We start from the raw sequence: 20,332 nt of genomic DNA, 5'->3' as shown, positions 1-20,332 counted from the left end.
TAATATTGCCTGCATTTTAATCGATATTACCCATTCATGCAGTGGAACTTTGACTCTTTTTGAGAGTCAAAATTCAACTTGATCATTGATAATATACTTTTTCCTAAGATACAGTGCACACTGTGCACATCACACAACTCGCAATAGTTTTAGTCGTGATACCGCCATTTAAGCTTTTTTAAAATTATGAGGCTTTATTGCTGTAATTTGTGCAGAGGTTTCGGTTCAGAAACTGTCTCGGAATATTTTATCCCTTTCGTTATTAAGAACATTTTACGAACCACTGACGGTTATGCATATTTCTCTGCCAATATGCTAAGTACTCTTTTTATTTAATTTTATGCGTGAATGAACTGAAAATATTATAATTTCAAAGTGCATATCGACCACATTAGAAATTAACGCTTGTATTTACACGTGTAAATACTAGTTCTTATCTCAGCGGGTCAAAATCTATCGATAACATCTTATTCCAACCATCCACTTATAGTTTCCTACGGGAAGGTAGCCCACTCCCAGACCAATCGTATCGACACGATTTTTTTTTGATTCCTTGGAAATCTTGTCCTCTTTAAATCCATATATACTATGATAAGGTTCGAGTCAATATCGAGTTACCAGTAGTATTTTAGCGCAACACGTAAAATTACTGAAAAAAAAAGATTGTTTGAACGTGTACCAGTACCACAGTAATATTTTGTTTAAATATAACATACACCATCGCAAAGTACTCTTTTCAACGAGTAATTTAAAAAAGAAATAGAGCTCTTTACGATGATTTTGCGCCCTGTAGGTCGATTTGAAGGTACCATTTATAGTACGTAAATCCCTCGTTTAGCTGAAATCAACACCATTTTCTAAACATTTTGCGGTACCTTTCGTGTCGATACGATAGATATAGCCCAAGATAGAAAAATTTGAAAATTGACAAAATTTCGATGAAATATTTTGTTGTGTATTATAAAAGTACCTATGTATAAAAGTACCTTTGTATTAATATAAAAGTACCTATCACGTATCCCGGTGGATTTACGGTGGAGGAGCAGTGAAGGATCAGTGGAATTTTTGAGGAGCAGTTAGAAAATAATAATTAAAAAAAGGTGAAAAACATGCGAAAATCATGCAAAAATCACGTGAAATTCACATTTTTGAAAATTGTGGAGGGGCAGGTGGACATTTTGAGGAGCAATCTAACCACATCCTCTCTACTATATAGTAAGTAGAAACCATAATTATCACTAGATCACACAAAGCGTTCGTGAAAATTGAATTACAGTGGATGCTTTTTATTTCTTGTAAAGTTTTTTAAAAAAATGAGAAAATTTCAGAGGTGAGCATTCATTCTCGAATTTTGACCCTAAATTATTTGAAGAAGTTCTGCGGATTTACGTATAAATAAACAGCACGAGCTGGGTTGATTTGATTTTTTGGGATTACTTGCGTTTGCATTTATTTAATTATTCAAAAATTGTACGAACTTGATCAATTTAGTTACTTGGGTTTATTGTAGTTACACATTTGATCATTAAAGCTGTTCTAGCTGGATCGATTTGGATACTCTGGTTACACAGGGTTACTTGGGTTTGAATATTTAATTATTAAAACTACACAAACTGGATCTATTTGGTTACTTGAGGTTACTTGGGTTTGCATACTTAATTTTTTTTAAAAATATTTTTAACTGGGTTGATTTGGTTACTATTGGTAATTATCTTAATGATTAATTTTGGTGTTACGTTTGTAACTTATAAAAAAAAATTTCTTATTATCGCCCCCCCCCTAAACTTTGGTTCTGGATCCGCCCCTGCTTATATTAGATAAGCGTATTGAATAATTTTAAACAATTTTATGTGTAGGTGTCATGTGCCTATTAATTAGAATAGTCCACCTCTTTCAGGTGTTGCATAATAGTTCAAGTTTCTCATGGTAACTTGTGGTTACATTGAAAATTGTCGGATTTTATATACTTGTATGCAGGTTCAATAAAAATTTTTAATGTTCATACACTTCATAGTCATAAATATTCAAATTAAACATTGTACAGTGCTATAATTTCATAATACGGCGAGTTTTATAGTACTATAATAGATCTTACACATTTAAAACAATAACACATAATGTTTACAAGGTTCAGGAACCCAAACAAGCTATTTAATTAGGTTAATGTTCGACTCAATTTCCTCATTACTTTGCTTCGCTGTGATTCAACCTTGTTATAAGAAAATTTGTTTTTATCTATAGTAGATACAAAATATCCTAGCGCAGATTATGTACCTAAAGTAGGGCTTATACCGGTTGCCACTGTATACCATACGTTAGTTGTACACCATACCCACTGTAGGTAAAATATTTCGAGCATTTTTACAATAGTAATAAACTTTTAGTTTTTTTAATATACTTGAAAAATATTAACTTAAAAGTTGTAATTAGATTTATGTTTCATTCATTGTCGAATAATAATATTTATTTTACATTATTAGAAATGTAAAAAAGTGAACATTCATTAAATTTTCCAAATTCAACTCAACGCAATCAGATGCTTGCAGTTATTTTTTGTAAGCAGATTTGTGAGTATATTGCTAATTTAAAGCTTCTTATTGACACTTTTTTTATAGTCCTTACTTGCAAACCTTAGCACGAGGCGACATCTTCATACAGTGATTCGGAGGTAAGTGACATGAATTTTCCATTCAATCGAAGAGCTTTTTCGAAGATGAGATTTTAATCTTCATGTGCATTATCAAATTACAACACTATGCAAATATATAATTTATTAATTACAATTTATTATTTCCAAAAACAGCATTAAAACATCAAATAAATGAAATACTCCATTTTCGTTGATTTCCCCATTGAAACGACTGTTTGATCTTTAAAATGAATCAAAAATAAATAAATAATAAATAAATAAACTGTGATAAGGTTTAATAACCATCCAAGATAGATTTCATAAACGTTCATTCGTAAAATAGATGAGTAAATGAATTTATTAAATAATCGCGAATCTTTGGATTCTTTTCATACATTTATCGCTAGTCAAGATTTTTTCAAAATTATTCTGATAATTCGAACTGATCCAGGCACCATCTTTCACCTCCAGCGTATCGCAATGGCAATTATTTCACCAGAAACCCGATACAACACGGATCTCTTTCAGGTACGTATACGTTGGGAGCGAAAGCCACGCCCATCTCTTGGAGATTGCGCAGCTCGCGTTGAAATACTTTAGGCAACATTTTTATAATACTAACAGCGAAAAACGTCGAATTTTCCACTTTCATACGAGTAAAGTTTAGGAGTGATCGCTTCTAATGTGTAATCTTGAAAAGCAAAAATGAGTTTCACTATTGTTTATAGCCTTTTTAAGTTGATTCGTTTGTAAATTTGTTTTAATAGGTGAAGTTAAATCATACTTCATACTTTGAGATAGTAAAGCAATGAAAATATCTGACGATATTTTATCTGAGCTCCTCGTATATGCCTCGAGCGCCTTTATCAAATTTATTGTTATAACAAGAGGAATTGATCATTTTCGACGCATTTTTTCTTGTTTTTTTCTTTACGAATTATATGAAACACAATTTTTGCGAATGAATTTTTGAAGATTTAGCAATAACCATCATTCCAGCTAATGCCAGCTACTGGCAGCTACTGGCCTTTGCAGAAAAAGCGAGGACCACAGTTCAAAAAATTCTAATAAAATTTGAGAAAGTGTATGAATTAAAAAAACTTTTCATGCAAGCAGAAAAACATTTTTTGTCCCATTCGATTTTAAAGAAAATTTACCGCCTTAATTTTTTATGAATTCATATTCATATTAATATGGATAGGTGAAAAAAAAATCGACATAAAGAATAACAGTTTGAAATTTTTAATTCATTTTCTACAAAATTGAATCACAGCGTCCAACGTCTTGCAACTGATCTCACGATCTTATGATTTGCTACGAATATGTAATGCGTTTATATGACCTTTTAATGTATGCTTGTATCCAAATGATTTGTGACAAATGTCACACTCAAACGGTTTATTCCGATCATGTACTCTATTTATGTGAAATTTGAGGTTACCTTTTGTTCCAAATGATTTGTGACAAATCTCACATTCAAAGGGTTTAATCCGATCATGAACTGAACTTTTATGTTTGTTGAGGTCACCCATATACCCAAATGATTTGTGACAAATTTCACATTTAAATGGTTTACTCCGATTATGAACTAAACTTGTATGTCTGTTGAGGTCTCCCTTATATACAAATGATTTGTGACAAATGTCACATTTAAAGGGTTTGCTCCGATTATGTACACTATTTACGTGAGTTTTGAGGACCTGTTTGTGTCCAAATGCCCTGTGACAAATATAACACTCGAAGGGCTTGCTACGATAATGTACTATATTTATGTGCTTAGTGAGATAACTTTTCCGTAAAAATGATTTGTGAGAAATTTCACATTCATAAGGTTTACTCCGGTTATGTACTGTCATTATGTGAGTTTCGAGAGTACTTTTCACTCCAAATGATTTGTGACAAATCTCACATTCAAAGGGTTTGCTTCGATTATGTACTGCTGTTATGTGATAATTGAGAGTTCCCTTTTCTCCAAATGATTTGTGACAAATTTCACATTCGAAGGGTTTGCTACGATAATGTACTACATTGATGTGTTTAGTGAGATTACCCTTGGATGAAAATGATTTATGACAAATCTCACATTCCAAAGATTGTTTACGATCGTGAACTGAAGTGATATGACTTTTTAATTGATGGTAGTGTCTAAATGACTTGAGACAAATCTCACATTCATACGATCTAATATTTTTATCCATGGAATTAATTTGCTTCTTCAGATTTGCTTCTGCTGTTAATGTTTCTCGATGCATTTTAGACTCATACGATAATTGTTTTTCAACAGTTTTTTCAAAAATTTGTAACTCCTCGAGTGCGCTCAGTTTTAGATGTAAGTTGTCATACAGTCGATGATTATTTTCATAATTACATTCGTTTTTTATCAAATTTTTTGAAATTGTATTCTGCTTGTCTTCTATTTGACTTTCACTTTCTATTTTAACAATTGTTTGAGAAATTCGATACCCAGATTTGGAGTTTTTTTTCTTCAGGGACTTCCATTCAGATTTAACATCTTTGCACTCAAAATCAATCAATATTTTTTCATTCACGTCATTGGTCTGACTTACTTTTTCTGACTTCACCATTGGTGGATAACTTTGATTCTCAGTTTTGCAAACGGTGGCTGATAGAGACGGCACTTCGGGTTTTACATTTTTGCACTCAAAATCGATGAACATTTTTTTGTCTAAATTTCCTTGCGACGCCATAAATTCATTCATGTGATTTGCCTAATATTAAAATTATGTGATTATATTTGATAGTGTATAGAAGATCATTAAACAAATCATTGAACTAACCGATGATTTATGAAATGGCAACGTTTCAAAGTTTTTGACTTCACAAAAGTCCTTAGAATCGAAATGATCATCGTTTGACTCTTCTTTTACCCTGAAAAATTATAAATAAAGTTTGATGAAGCGATCGCTTAAAAAAATATCATGGTATGATGAAAAAATGTCATACCTGACCGTGTTCTCTCTGCTTTCCATATCACTAGCTTTATTATACGTATTCACTATGAATTTGTATGTAGATACTGAGAAAATATTTGAGGTTATGTGCCTCGAGTAGACGATAACACTGTTTACCACGAATTCGTCAATTTTTAGACACTAACCTATACTGCAAGAGTTCAGTCCTCTTTTTACCTGCACGTAAACGCACTAATTATATTTCGAATATATTAGCGAGGCGATTCCATGTTTCTGATAGCTACGAGGCGATGCGTTTCCCCATCTACCTTCGACTGATCATACACTAGACGGACTATCAAGATGACTCCAAAAGTATTAAGGGAGTCATTCATCCAGGCGCAAAATATGTGGAGAAACGTACGCACAAAAGAGATAGGGGTGGCAAATTTTGGAATGAATATTGCAATTTTTTATCATCTATAATATATGATATATTGACTCGATATTAAAAACACCACCAGGTCAAAATTTTAAACTGTCTAGAATATGTGTCAACAGATAAATCGGTTACTTAATTGTAAACAATATGATCTTAAACGATTTTTATTATTTGGCCATATATGAACAATTTCTTCTTACTTTTAAAATCTGAAGAATTCGGGTACAACTAGGATTATATAAGTCTTGAAATTTTTCCGAATTCCCCAATTTTTTTATCAAAAAATTACGGGGTATGCCCAAATTTTTGTGTTGATTCTTTCAGAACTGCCTATTTCAAAAGTATAGAGGAATCATACGTATACGCGCGATCGAGGCATTAAATCAGTCGCTAATTATAATTTTGATAACGTGTACAACGGCAGCAGTAGCATACGTTATAGTGCTACTGCGAGGCTCTGTTTGCCTAAGGCAATAATAACATCTCAATTGCAGCGTGCACAATTGCAGAACACATCGCTCAAATTTAAAGGGTAAAAAAAAAAAAGGAAGAAGTAAAAAGTATCTCGACCGGTATATACCGATTCGATAGTTACACGTATAGTACGTACGCGAATTAATAGAATATAATGATGCTCGAGAGATGCGCGCGGCAAGGGGGGCAGAGAGAGAGACACGATATAACGGAGGAAAACAATGCGCTCATCTCATGCGCATTAATTTATGACTCCTCGTATTAAGCAGCGCGCGCGCGCGGAGCTACAGGATCTCTCCTTGCGTTTCCTGCCTAATATACGACAATACATCATCGCTCGGCCCGTTAACCCTCCTTTATTAAATATCGTGTATGGCATTTATGCGTATGCTGGCTCGCTCGCGCGTGTCTACATATAATAAGTAGTAATAAAGGTAGAGAAATATATTTATGAGTCGTCGGTGAAACCGCATACGGCGATGGCCGGGGTGAAGAGACAATGTCTCGTATAGCAGTGGTACAGATCGAGCCCCGGTAGTAGCTATAGCAGTTCGCATCGTCCCCCCGCGAGTTCTCTCTCTCTCAATGACACAGATAATAAAATAATACAATATGATGCGTATACAAATACTCATAAGTGCGCGGACACGTATCGTCTGTACCCCGACCAAAAAAAAAAAAAAAAGAAAAAGAAAAAAAATGGAAAGAGAAGAGCACGCGTGGATGGGACCCCTTTTTAGGCTCTCGCGCGATACACGAGTATCGCTGCCAAAGGATGACGTTGCGTATATATGTATATTACGATGGTGGTGGTGGTGGCGGCACGCAGTCGAGGGTAGTAGTTGTAGTAGTAGTAGGCAAAAGGAGCGAAGAATGCGCGCAATAAGTATTTTCTATTACATTGAATATCCTCTCTCTCGGCTTTTAATTAATGCTCGTCGAGGCGTAAGACGCGTCCGAATGCAAGGCCTATACAGAATATTATTGTACATAATATCATATACGATAGTACAACAAGGCGAGGGACGTATACATATACACTTTAACATTTATGTAGAAATGTTAGCCACGTATAGCTCTGGCCTACCTGCGTAGCGGCAGCAAAAGCAATAATACGCATAACAACGCGCACGTAACACACGTGCGTATGCGTCGATGCTGCTGCTTTTCAAAGCCGAAACGCAGCGGGCCACATATTTCACGAATTAATCTATTCACGAGGGCGCCTATCAACTCTCGGACTATATACGAGTCTCCTGTTTATACGATGCTACGTGTAAGTGTGGGGCGATCTCCGTTATATATTGTACGGAGCGCAATATCACTGACGAATTTAAAGGGCCTCGACTATTAGCACGCCGAAGATCGGAGAGAGAGTGAGTGAGGGGTGGGTGGCCCCTGCTACGACGACGACGCGTCGAGTGGCCGCACGTGCAGCAGCAGCAGCAGCGGAAAAAAAATTAGAGCAGCTTGTAGAGACGATAATGCGATGTCAGGCACTCGAATTTCTTATACACATTTATATACACATGCTACGTAGTCCATGCGTGTAATATCATTGCTGCTCTCGGGGTGCTCGGTACCTTATACTACTGCCGAAAGAAAAAAAAAAAAAAAACGTGCCTCGCCCGGTTCGACCTGCCATTCATGTGTACCGGGCGATTAGGCGATGCGAGATTAAAGGCGCGCGCGTGTGTCTATGTGTGCTATATTGGCGTGATCGGACACGCTCCGATCGGGCGACAAATATATGTGTATGCACGAGCTGCAATATTTAATTGCGATTCGATACGCTTCGCACACGATGTTATACGGTATAAAGAGCAAGTGGACTAAACGGATATATTATTATATATATCTCTCTGCGGGGTGGCTTTTCTATTAAAGGTCATCGTTCAATTCGCTCGACTGATTTTTCGACTGCTCTTCTTTCCAGTCCAGATACTATTCTGTCGGGGCTCTGTCTGTCTGTCTGTCTTGTCTCCTCTTGACAATATTTCATTACGTTTATTACGTCGACGAGACTCGGATCCGAGGGTGTATTACTGTCGATGACACGTCTTGAGATGGCTACAGACGACTTCTTTTCTTTTTCTTCCACTTTGGTACTCTGTTTTTTTGTTGTTTTTTTCAAGTTTTCAAGTCTCCAAAGCAAACTTTATTGTTAAGAGCGAATGAATGTCGAGCGGCTTATTCATTCGGGGTTGGCATCATCGCGCAATGAAACATCGTCAAACGAGGTTTCGGCCAATGACTTCCGCAGTAAAGAAATTATTTTTCAAATACAACGATGTATTACCATCAATGGCACCTGTCAAGAGACTTATCTATTAAGCATCGGTACTGAATTGACCGAATTACTACAGATTCTCTGATTTATCATTTGAAACCCGGTTGCTTTTAAAGTTAATTTTTAAAAAATTTATAAATGAAGTTGCTGACGGTAAAAAGTCACATTACATAGAACATGGATCTTTTTATTTACTTTCCTTTGGAATTGAAATCAATTATTTTGTTTTGTCCATCATGTTTTTATTGCATAATTATCGGAAATTTATTTTTCGTAGCAAGTGATGTCATATTATTTATCCAATGTAATGTTTTATACATTTCTTTTGTTTCTTTCGAATTAATTATCATTTTACAGCATTTTATTTATTTCAATATGATAAAAAAATGGTAAATAAAGCTATTTTTTTTTGTTGTTTGATTTTAAAAATGTACTATCTACTTGTTGCTCCGAAATTATTTATTATTTTATTAATTTTTATAGTAGAAGGTTATAAATCATTGGGGTTATTGGTTAATTCTAAATTAATTTAATTTAGAATGGAATCAGAATTCTATGAAAATATTTGAGGAGATCGACGTTTCCGTTCCAAATTAAGCGACAAATAATTTCATAACTTTCCAAGTAGTGAACATAACCACGATTTCACTCATCAAAGTAGTATTAAAGTATTATGTTTACTTTCCCAATTGCAGATTTACAAATAATTGCAGACTCGCCATCTAGCGGTGGAGACTTGAAGTAGTTAGTGATATTTAAAGTGGTTGACAACTGGTTGATATTTTTTGGAACTGCTGAAATGTCGAGTAATTTAAAAGGCGCTTGTTATTGTTAAACAATCGTTATAGAAAAATTACAAAATAACGTTAACGGAACGTTAAAACAATCTACGCGGTCACTTTTGGTCGTCAGGCCATATCATTAGCATCGAAAATGTCTTCCGCGATACACACCATGAGAATGTACTTATACGAACGGCCCCATCGGGCCTCTCTAAAAACTTCAATATAATATCAAACGGGCGTTTAATATACAAATATATATCGCGACGCGCGAAAAGTTACGGCCGTGCCGAGTCGCGTGCCGTATACTACACACCGGGCACCACTGCATATACTTCGATGGTCGTGTAATTGATTGTGTATATAGACATATGTAATATTGCCGGCACGTGTCTGGATCGGAGCAGGTCAAAGGCCACTGCTGTATACATGTGACGATGCAACCCGTGTAACACGTCGTCGTCGTCGGGACTTTTATCGTGTACGGGTAACGGGGATCGCCCGCGCGCTTATCTGTATCAAAGGTGATATCCATCCGATTCTCACGCGGCGGCGTTCGGATACGATCCGATATAATACGTATATAGCACGACGACCTCTCGAGCGCACGACTAAATGAAAAGGCACGAGATGCTCGCGTCGTGTGCACTTTACGCTCGAACGAGTATACTCTGCGTAGCACCCCCTCAAGACACTCCGAGCGCGCCACCTATCTATACATATTGCTCTCGAGAACGTAATCGACCGTACGGATGACACTGTAATTTGTTTTTCCGTACCGACGATCCAAGTGTGCGTTTTATTATTAAAAAAAAAAAAAAAGAAAAGAAAAGAAAGGTCAGGCAGACATACACACGTGTTTTATTTTTATTAGTTTACAAGTCTTTCTTTTTGTGAGCTACGCAACGAGTCGGACGAGGCGGGGGTCGTTTCGTCCGCGTCCGTATTCATTCGAAGCGACGGTGGCGGTGGTGGTGGTGCGGCGACTATAGACGCTCGATATATCATCCCCCATCCGAGATGACAAATTTAATTAGACGCGTATACATGTACACGCGTCGCCTGTGTATAGTGATTTGGCAATTGTATAGAGGCAGGGTTGAAAAATGACGAACGATTCGCCACGTTCGGAGATTCGTCGTCGTCTTCGTAGTTTTGCACGTGGATTAATTTTTTTTGTTGACGTTAATTCGTTCGGGCTATGTGACACGGATTGTCTGATTGACTAAACTATTGTTGCACCTTACGTCGATGATTTAGATGGATGATACTGCGACATTATTTAGGATAGTTAAGTTTTTGAAGATCTGTAGTAGAATTTGAAAAGTCCTTACCTAAGAAACGAGAAGATAAATTGTAACAAATTTTTAATGGGTGAAGTTAAGTTATACTTGATACTTTGACATAGTAAAGCGATGAAAATATCTGACGATACCTCATCTGATCTCCTAGTACATGGCTCGAGCGCCTTTATCAAATTTTTTGTTATAACAAGAGGAATTGATCATTTTCGACGCATGTTTTCTTGTTTTTTTCTTTACGAATTATATGAAACACAATTTTTGCGAATGAATTTTTGAAGATTTAGCAATAACCATCATTCCGGCTAATGCCGGCTACTGGCCTTTGCCGAAAAAGCGAGGACCACAGTCCAAAAAATTCTAATAAAATTTGAGAAAGTGTATGAATTAAAAAAACTTTTCATGCAAGCAGAAAAACATTTTTTGTCCCATTCGATTGTATAGAAAATATACCGTATAAATTTTTTATGAATTCATATTCATCTTAATATGGATAGGTGAAAAAAAAAGATTGACTTAATGAATAACAGTTTGAAATATTTAATTAATTTTCTACAAAATTGAATCACAGCGTCCAACGTCTCGCAACAAATCTCACGATCTTACGATTTGCTGCTATAATGTATTACATTTATGTGTCTCTTGAGGGCACACTTGTATCCAAATGATTTGTGACAAATTTCACATTCAAAGGATTTACTGCGATTATGTACTCCACGTACGTGACGCTGAAGGATACTTTTATGTGCGAATGATTTATGACAAATTTCACATTCATAAGGTTTACTCTGGTTATGTACTGCTGTTGTGTGATAATTGAGAGTTCCCTTTTTTCCAAATGATTTGTGACAAATGTCACACTCAAACGGTTTATTCCGATCATGTACTCTATTTATGTGAAATTTGAGGTTACCTTTTGTTCCAAATGATTTGTGACAAATCTCACATTCAAAGGGTTTAATCCGATCATGAACTGAACTTTTATGTTTGTTGAGGTCACCCATATACCCAAATGATTTGTGACAAATTTCACATTTAAATGGTTTACTCCGATTATGAACTAAACTTGTATGTCTGTTGAGGTCACCCTTATATCCAAATGATTTGTGACAAATGTCACATTTAAAGGGTTTGATCCGATTATGTACTGAACTCAAGTGATTTTTGAGGGTACCCTTTATTCCAAATGATTTGTGACAAATTTCACATTCATAAGGTTTATTCCGGTTATGTACTGTCATTATGTGAGTTTTGAGATAACCTTTTTCTCCAAATGATTTGTGACAAATTTCACAATCGAAGGGTTTGCTCCGATTATGTACTGCACTTAAGTGATTTTTGAGGGTACCCTTTATTCCAAATGATTTGTGACAAATTTCACATTCATAAGGTTTACTCCGGTTATGTACTGTCATTATGTGAGTTTTGAGAGTACTCTTCACTCCAAATGATTTGTGACAAATCTCACATTCAAAGGGTTTGCTTCGATCATGTACTGCTGTTGTGTGATAATTGAGAGTTCCTTTTTTTCCAAATGATTTGTGACAAATCTCACATTCATACGATCTAATATTTTTATCCATGGAATTAATTTGCTTCTTCAGATTTGCTTCTGCTGTTAATGATTCGCGATGCATTTCAGACTTATACGATAATTGTTTTTCAACAGTTTCTTCAAAAATTTGTAACTCCTCGAGTGCGCTCGGTTTTAGATGTAAGTTGTCATACAGTCGATGATTATTTTCATAATTACATTCGTTTTTTATCAAATTTTTTGAAATTGTATTCTGCTTGTCTTCTATTTGACTTTCACTTTCTATTTTAACAATTGTTTGAGAAATTCGATACCCAGATTTGGAGTTTTTTTTCTTCAGGGACTTCCATTCAGGTTTAACATCTTTGCACTCAAAATCAATCAATATTTTTTCATTCACGTCATTGGTCTGACTTACTTTTTCTGACTTCACCATTGGTGGATAACTTTGATTCTCAGTTTTGCAAACGGAGGCTGATAGAGACGGCACTTCGGGTTTTACATTTTTGCACTCAAAATCGATGAACATTTTTTTGTCTAAATTTTCTTGCATAAATTCATTCATGTGATTTGCCTAATATTAAAATTACGTGATTATATTTGATAGTGTATAGAAGATCATTAAACAAATCATTGAACTAACCGATTTATGAAATGGCAACGTTTCAAAGTTTTTGACTTCGCAAAAGTCCTTAGAATCGAAATGATCATCGTTTGGCTCTTCTTTTACCCTGAAAAATTATAAATAAAGTTTGATGAAGCGATCGCTTCAAAAAATATCATGGCATGATGAAAAAATGTCATACCTGACCATGTCCTCTCCGCATCCCATGTCATTGGCTTTATTATACGGATTCTCTTTGAATTGGTATGATATAGTCTGAGAAAATATTTGAGGTTAGAGGCCTCGAGTAGTCGATAACACTGTTTACCACTAATTCGTCAATTTTTAGACACTAATCTATACTGCAGGAATTTAGTCCTTTTTCTACCAGCACGTGAACGCACTAATTATACTTCGAATATATTATCGAGGCGAATATATTGGTAGGACCATGTTTCTGATAACTCCGTGGCGATGCGTTCCCCCATCTACCTTCGACTGATCATACACTAGACGGACTATCAAGACGACTCCAAAAGTATAAAGGGGGTCATTCATCCAGGCGCAAAATATTTGGAGAAACGTACGCACAAAAGAGATAGGGGTGGCAAATTTTGGAATAAATATTGCAATTTTTTTATTATCTATAATATATGATATATTGACTCGATATTAAAAAAAGTTTTTTAAAAGTACTTTTAGTTTTAGAAAGCCTAAAGGATTCGCCGAAGAAATCGTCACCAGGGCAGAATTTTAAACTGGCTCGAATATGTGTCAACAGATAAATCGGTTACTTAATTGTAAACAATATGATCTTAAATGATTTTGACATTGTTATTTTAATTACTAATCATGTTTATAGTAAAAACAGATTAGTTTGAATTTTATCTTTCCCGATGAAACACGTCATAATATCGGAAAATAAGTTTTACTCATTTAATTTCCGTGGTACTGAATATGTTCCATCGTTCAAATCAGATACTAAAATGAAAAAAAGCGAAAAGAAATCCGAGGAAGTTGACTCGAAAAATAATTCAAGTGAACACGACATTGTTATTTCAAACGACAAACAATACATTTTCGATATTTACCCGGAGGCATATACACTAGAATCAACCATGACAACTCACCGAGGCACAATTCACAATGACCAGAAAGATTACGCATGTGACAAGTGCGAAAAAAAATTTGTAAAAAAATCGAGTTTGTTTACGCACCAAAAATTGGCACACAAAAATCGTGAAGAATTCAGGTGCAACAAGTGCGAGAGAAAATTTGAAAATAAATCAACGTTACTGAAGCACAAAAAAATATTCCACGAAGTTTTCAAAAATTATTTATGTGAAATGTGCGCGATGAGATTTGATACTAAACCCAGTTGGCTCTTGCACTTAAAGACAGTACACGAGGGTCGAAAAGATTTTCCCTCGAAAGTCGACAAAGATTATTTATGTGACAATTGCGAGAAGAAATTTGGACGTAAATCGCATTGGCTTGTCCACCAAAAAACAGTACACGAAGGTCGCAAGGATTATGCATGCGACAAATGCGAGAAGAAATTTGGACAAAAACAGTACATGCTTTTGCACCGGAAGACAATCCATGAAGGTCGCAAAGATTTTGGTTGTGATATATGTGAAAAAAAATTTACCCGAAAATCTGATATGTTTTTGCACCAAAAAATAATCCACGAGGGCCGTAAAGATTTCGCATGCGACAAGTGTGAGAAAATATTTGGAAAAAACTCGACTTTACTTTTGCACCAAAGGACAGTACATGAAGGTCGGAAAGATTACGCATGCGACCAGTGCCACCAGAAATTTGGAAGAAAATCTCATTTGCTCCACCACCAAAGGACAGTCCATGAAGATCATTAAGATTTTGAATACCATCATCGAATTTGAATTGACACCAAAAATCAGTTTAGAAAATTTACAGAAACTATTCATCAGACAGTTCTCGTATTAAGATTACGTATAAGTGATAATTACAATTTTTCTCATATAATCGAAATTGAGCGCAATTACACAAATTTAACTTCTGATGAAAATCCAGTCTTTGTGAATAATTTTTTTCTTGTACAAATTTGTCGAACTCATATCAGTCATATGCCAGGAACAGTTCTTTAGAGAAAAAAGTGTATGTTATTATTATTTCATAAATAAGATCAGATTTTTTTTCTTGACAATTGTGCATTTTTATCCTGAAACTTATGTATAGCTGTTGAAGAATATAAAACTTTTCTGAAATTTAATGGAAAATTTGATTATGGAATGATTTTTTGATTGAAAGAAAAAATAATTATACGATCAACATTGTATATCTGTTGTATAAATTAACTCGATATTACAAAAAATTTTTGATGTGAAACATCTATATTCGCGTTCGGTATCAGGGGTAAACCCCTGAAAACCGAGCGTCCGTCCGTCCGTCCGAGCGAGCGCAACTTTGGTAGTATAATTTTGATGTTTATTTCGACGGCCACGAAAATTCCTCAAGGAAATCGCTCCCAAATCAGATACTTAAATTGGTCCAAATATTGTAAGGTCAATGTGTAAACAGACAAATTGGTAATTTAATGCTAAACAAGATGATCTTAAATGATTTCGACATTGTTATTGTAATCACTGATGTTTATAGTAGAAACAAATTAGTTTGAAATTTATCTTTTCCGATGAAACGCGTCATAATAACGGAAAATAAGTTTCACTCGTATAATTTCCGTGGTACTGACTAGGTTCCATCGTTTAATTCAGATACTAAAATGAATAAAAGCGAAAAGAAATCCGAAGAAGTTGACTTGGAAAATAATGCAAGTGAACGAGACATTGTTATTTCTCACGACAAACAATACATTTGCGAGATTTGCCAGGAGGCATTTACACAAGAATCAAGTGTGATAACTCACCGATACACAATTCATAATGAACGAAAAGATTACGAATGCGATAAGTGTGAAAAGTCATTTGAGTTCCGAAGTCATTTGAGTAGACACCAAATATCAGTACACAAAAGCTGTAAAGATTTTGCCTGCGATCAGTGCGAGAAGAAATTCGTGAAAAAGTCGAGTTTATTTACACATCAAAAATTGGTACACAAAGATCGTAAAGATTACTCATGTAACAAGTGCGAGAAAAAATTTGAAAATAAATTGACTTTTCTCAAGCACAAAAAAATATTCCACGAGGTTTTCAAAAATTACTTATGTGAAATGTGCGCCAAGAGATTTGGTACTAGACCCAGTTTGCTCTTGCACTTAAAGACAGTACACGAAGGTGGAAAAGATCTCCCCTCGAAAGTCAACAAAGATTACTCATGTGACAATTGCGAGAAGACATTTATAAATAAATCAAGTTTGCTCTTGCACATTACAACAGTTCATAAAGGTCGCAAAGATAACGCAAGCGATAATTGTGAAAAGATGTTTGGACAAAAATTGCATTTGCTCTCCCACCAAAAGACAGTCCATGAGTATTGCAAAGATTACGCATGCAATAAATGCGAGAAAACATTTGGGGATCCAAGGAATTTGAGAAGACACCAAAAGACAGTCCATGAAGGTCACAGAGTTGCATGTAATAAATGCGAGAAGAAATTTGGGGATCTAGGCAATTTGAGAAGACACCAAAATACAATCCACGAAGGGCGGAAAGATTACCCGTGCGACAAATGCGACCAGAAATTCGGACAAAGATGGATTATGATCCAGCACCAAAAAACAGTCCACGAAGGACGCAAAGATTACACATGCGACAAGTGCGAAAAACAATTCGCATATAAAAATTCCTTGCTCTTGCACATAAGAGCAGTTCACGAAGGCCGCAAAGATTTTGGTTGTGATATATGCGAAAAAAAATTTACCCGAAAATCCGATATGTTTTTGCACCAAAAGGCAGTCCACGAAGGTCGCAAAGATTTTGCTTGCGACAAATGCGATAAGAAATTTGGACAAAAACAGTATATGCTTTTGCACCGGAAGATAGTCCATGAAGGTCGCAAAGATTACGCGTGTGATATTTGTGAGAAGAAATTTGGAGATCGGAGCACTTTGTTCAATCACAAAAAAATAATCCACGAAGGTCGCTTAGACTTCGAATGCAAGAAATGCGATAAGAAATTTGGAAGAACATCCTATTTGCTCGTCCACCAAAAGACAGTCCACGACGGTCGCAAAGATTACTCGTGCGACAAGTGCGAGAAGAAATTTGGACATAAACAGGGTTTGCTCGTTCACCAAAAGACAGTACACGAAGGTCAGAAAGATTTTGTATGCGACAAATGCGAAAAGAAATTTGGACACAAACAGCATTTGCTCAGACACCAAAAGAGAATCCACGAAAATCATTAAGAGTTTGTGTACCTTCATCGAATTTGAGTTGACACCGAAAAACAATCTATAAAATTTACAGAAATTACTCCTGGATGATTCCGAAGTATATTGTACATATTTATACAGAAACTCATGTATAGATGTTCAGGAATATAAAACTTTTCTAAAATTAAATAGAAATTTGGGCCTATATAATTGTGTTTTACTTGCCACTATCATTACGCCTTTGCTCACTGTTGTGATTAAAGCTTCATTCTTTATCCAGACGACTGCTGATTTCTTCTCCTTAAAACATTCACCATATGCCTTATATTCTGAAAAGGAAGGAAAAAAATTACACGATCGACATTGTATATGTATTTTATAAAATTACCCGATATTACAAACAATTTTTTTTATGTTTATTTAGAAGGCCAAAAAAAATTTCTCGAGGAAATCGTCATCAAGTTATTATTTTAAATTGGTTCAAATTAGTGAGGTCAATGTGTAAACAGACAAATTGGTAACTTAATGGTAAGCAAAATAATCTTAAACGATTTTGATGTCTTTCTTCAAATACATTGATCGTGTTTGTAGTAAAAACAAATGAGTTTGAGTGTTGTTTTTCACGACGAGACAAGCCATAATAGCAGAAAATAAATTTTACTCATTTAATTTCCGTGGTACTGACTAGGTTCCATCGTTCAATTCGAGTACTAAAATGAATAAAAGCGAAAAGGAATCCGAGGAAGTTGACTCGGGAAATAATTCAAGTGAACACGACATTGTTATTTCTCACGACAAACAATACATTTGCGAGATTTGCCAGGAGGCATTTACACAAGAATCAAGTTTGATAACTCACCGAGACACAATTCACAATGAACGAAAAGATTTCGCATGTGATAAGTGCAAAAAAATATTCGAGTTCCGAAGTCATTTGAGTAGACACCAAATATCAGATCACAAACTCCGCAATGATTTTGCATGCGACAAGTGCGAGAAGAAATTTGTAAAAAAATCAAGTTTGACTACGCATCAAAAATTGGTACACAAAGATGGCATCGATTTCAGCTGTCACAAGTGCGAGAGAAAATTTGAAAATAAATCAACGTTACTCAAGCACAAAAAAATATTCCACGAAGCTTTCAAAAATTATTTATGTGAAATGTGCGCCAAGAGATTTGATGCTAAACCCAGTTTGCTCTTGCACATAAAGGCAGTACACGAGGGTCGAAAATATCTCCTCTCGAAAGTCGACAAAGATTACTCATGTGACAATTGCGAGAAGAAATTTATAAATAAATCAGATTTACTTTTGCACATAAGAACAGTCCATAAAGCTCGCAAAGATAACGCATGCAACCAATGCGAGAAGAAGTTTGGACAAATGCCACATTTGCTGAGCCACCAAAAAACAGTCCATGAAGGTCGGAAAGATTACGCATGCGACAAGTGCGAGAAGAAATTTGGATATAAAAAGACGTTGCTTGCACACCAAAAGACAATCCATGAAGGTAACAGAGACTACGCATGCGACAAATGCGAGAGGAAATTTGGGAAAAAATCGACTTTGCTTTCCCACCAAAAAACAGTCCATGAAGGTCGCAAAGATTATGTATGCAATAAATGCGAGAAATCATTTGGGGAACCGAGCAATTTGAGAAGACACCAAAAGACAATGCACGAAGGACGCAAAGATTACACATGCGACAAGTGTGAACAAAAATTCGGATATAAATGTAATTTACTCTTCCATCAAAAAACAGTACACGAAGGTCAGAAAGATTTCGGATGCGACAGGTGTAGCGTGAAATTAGGAAGTAAGAATCATTTACTATTTCATCAAAAAACAGTACACGAAGGCCGCAAGGATTATACGTGCGACAAGTGCGAAAAACAATTCGGATATAAAAGTTCCTTGCTCTCGCACATAACAATAGTTCACGAAGGCCGCAAAGATTTGGCATGTGATAAGTGCGGCGGAAAATTTGGACGAAAATCGCATTTGCTCTTACACCAAAATACAGTCCATTATAAACGTAAAGATTTCTCGTGCGACAAGTGCGAGAAGAAATTTGGAGATAAATCCCATTTGCTCAGACACCAAAGGGCAGTCCACGAACGTCGTAAAGATTTTGCTTGTGACAAATGCGATAAGAAATTTGGACAAAAACAGTATATGCTTTTGCACCGAAAGACAGTCCATGAAGGTCGCAAAGATTACGCATGTGATATTTGTGAGAAGAAATTTGGAGATCCGAGCAATTTGTTCAAACACAAAAAAATAATCCACGAAAGTCGCAAAGATTACGCATGCGATAGATGCGAGAAGAAATTTGGGCATAAAAACCATTTGCTCTATCACCAAAGGACAGTCCATGAAGGTCACAAAGATTTCTCATGTGACAGGTGCGAGAAGAAATTCGGACATAAACAAACTTTGCTTGTTCACCAAACGACAGTACACGAAGGTCAGAAAAATTTTGCATGCGACAAATGCGAAAAGAAATTTGGACACAAACAGCCATTGCTCAGACACCAAAAGAGAGTCCACGAAAATCATTAAGAGTTTGTGTAGACTTCATAGAATTTGAGTTGACACCGAAAAACAATCTATAAAATTTACAGAAATTACTCCTGGACGATTCTCGAAGTATATTGTACATATTTATACAGAAACTCATGTATAGATGTTCAGGAATATAAAACTTTTCTAAAATTAAATAGAAATTTGGGCCTATATAATTGTGTTTTACTTGCCACTATCATTACGCCTTTGCTCACTGTTGTGATTAAAGCTTTATTTTTTATCCAGACGACTGCGGATTTCTTCTCCCTAAAACGTTCACCATATGCCTTATATTCTGAAAAGGAAGGAAAAAAATTACACGATCAACATTGTATATGTATTTTATAAACTTACCCGATATTGCAAAAAGCTTTTTGATGTTTATGTAGATGGCCATAAAAATTCCTCAAAGAAATCGTCATCAAAGTAGAATTTTAAATTGGTTCACATATTGTAAAGTCAATGTGTAAACAGACAAATTGG

At 35.4% G+C, this 20,332-nt stretch overlaps 2 protein-coding genes across 2 annotated transcripts; both read right to left on the bottom strand.

Annotated features, from left to right (window-relative positions):
* Nucleotides 1–3,918: 3,918 nt before the first annotated feature.
* LOC106659466 (zinc finger protein 26-like) lies at nt 3,919–5,831 on the bottom strand. Its single transcript, XM_014382039.2, has 3 exons — nt 5,594–5,831; nt 5,428–5,518; nt 3,919–5,358 (listed from the first exon to the last, which is right to left on the bottom strand). Exons 1-3 carry the CDS (start codon nt 5,617–5,619, stop codon nt 3,934–3,936), a joined length of 1,542 nt encoding a protein of 513 aa, XP_014237525.2. The 5' UTR covers nt 5,620–5,831; the 3' UTR covers nt 3,919–3,933.
* Nucleotides 5,832–11,432: 5,601 nt separating this feature from the next.
* Nucleotides 11,433–13,445, bottom strand: LOC111694549 (gastrula zinc finger protein XlCGF57.1-like). The gene is made up of 3 exons (XM_023463125.1): nt 13,171–13,445; nt 13,008–13,095; nt 11,433–12,938 (listed from the first exon to the last, which is right to left on the bottom strand). The coding sequence occupies exons 1-3, from the start codon at nt 13,194–13,196 to the stop codon at nt 11,433–11,435; spliced, it is 1,620 nt and encodes a 539-aa protein (XP_023318893.1). The 5' UTR covers nt 13,197–13,445.
* Nucleotides 13,446–20,332: the final 6,887 nt, after the last annotated feature.

Source organism: Trichogramma pretiosum, unplaced genomic scaffold (assembly GCF_000599845.2).
Source record: "Trichogramma pretiosum strain Unisexual culture from Peru unplaced genomic scaffold, Tpre_2.0 scaffold74, whole genome shotgun sequence".
In the NCBI taxonomy this organism is placed as follows: domain Eukaryota; kingdom Metazoa; phylum Arthropoda; class Insecta; order Hymenoptera; family Trichogrammatidae; genus Trichogramma; species Trichogramma pretiosum.
The sequence above is the reverse complement of the archived record's forward strand: the minus strand, read 5'-3'. Positions and strand labels throughout refer to the sequence as shown.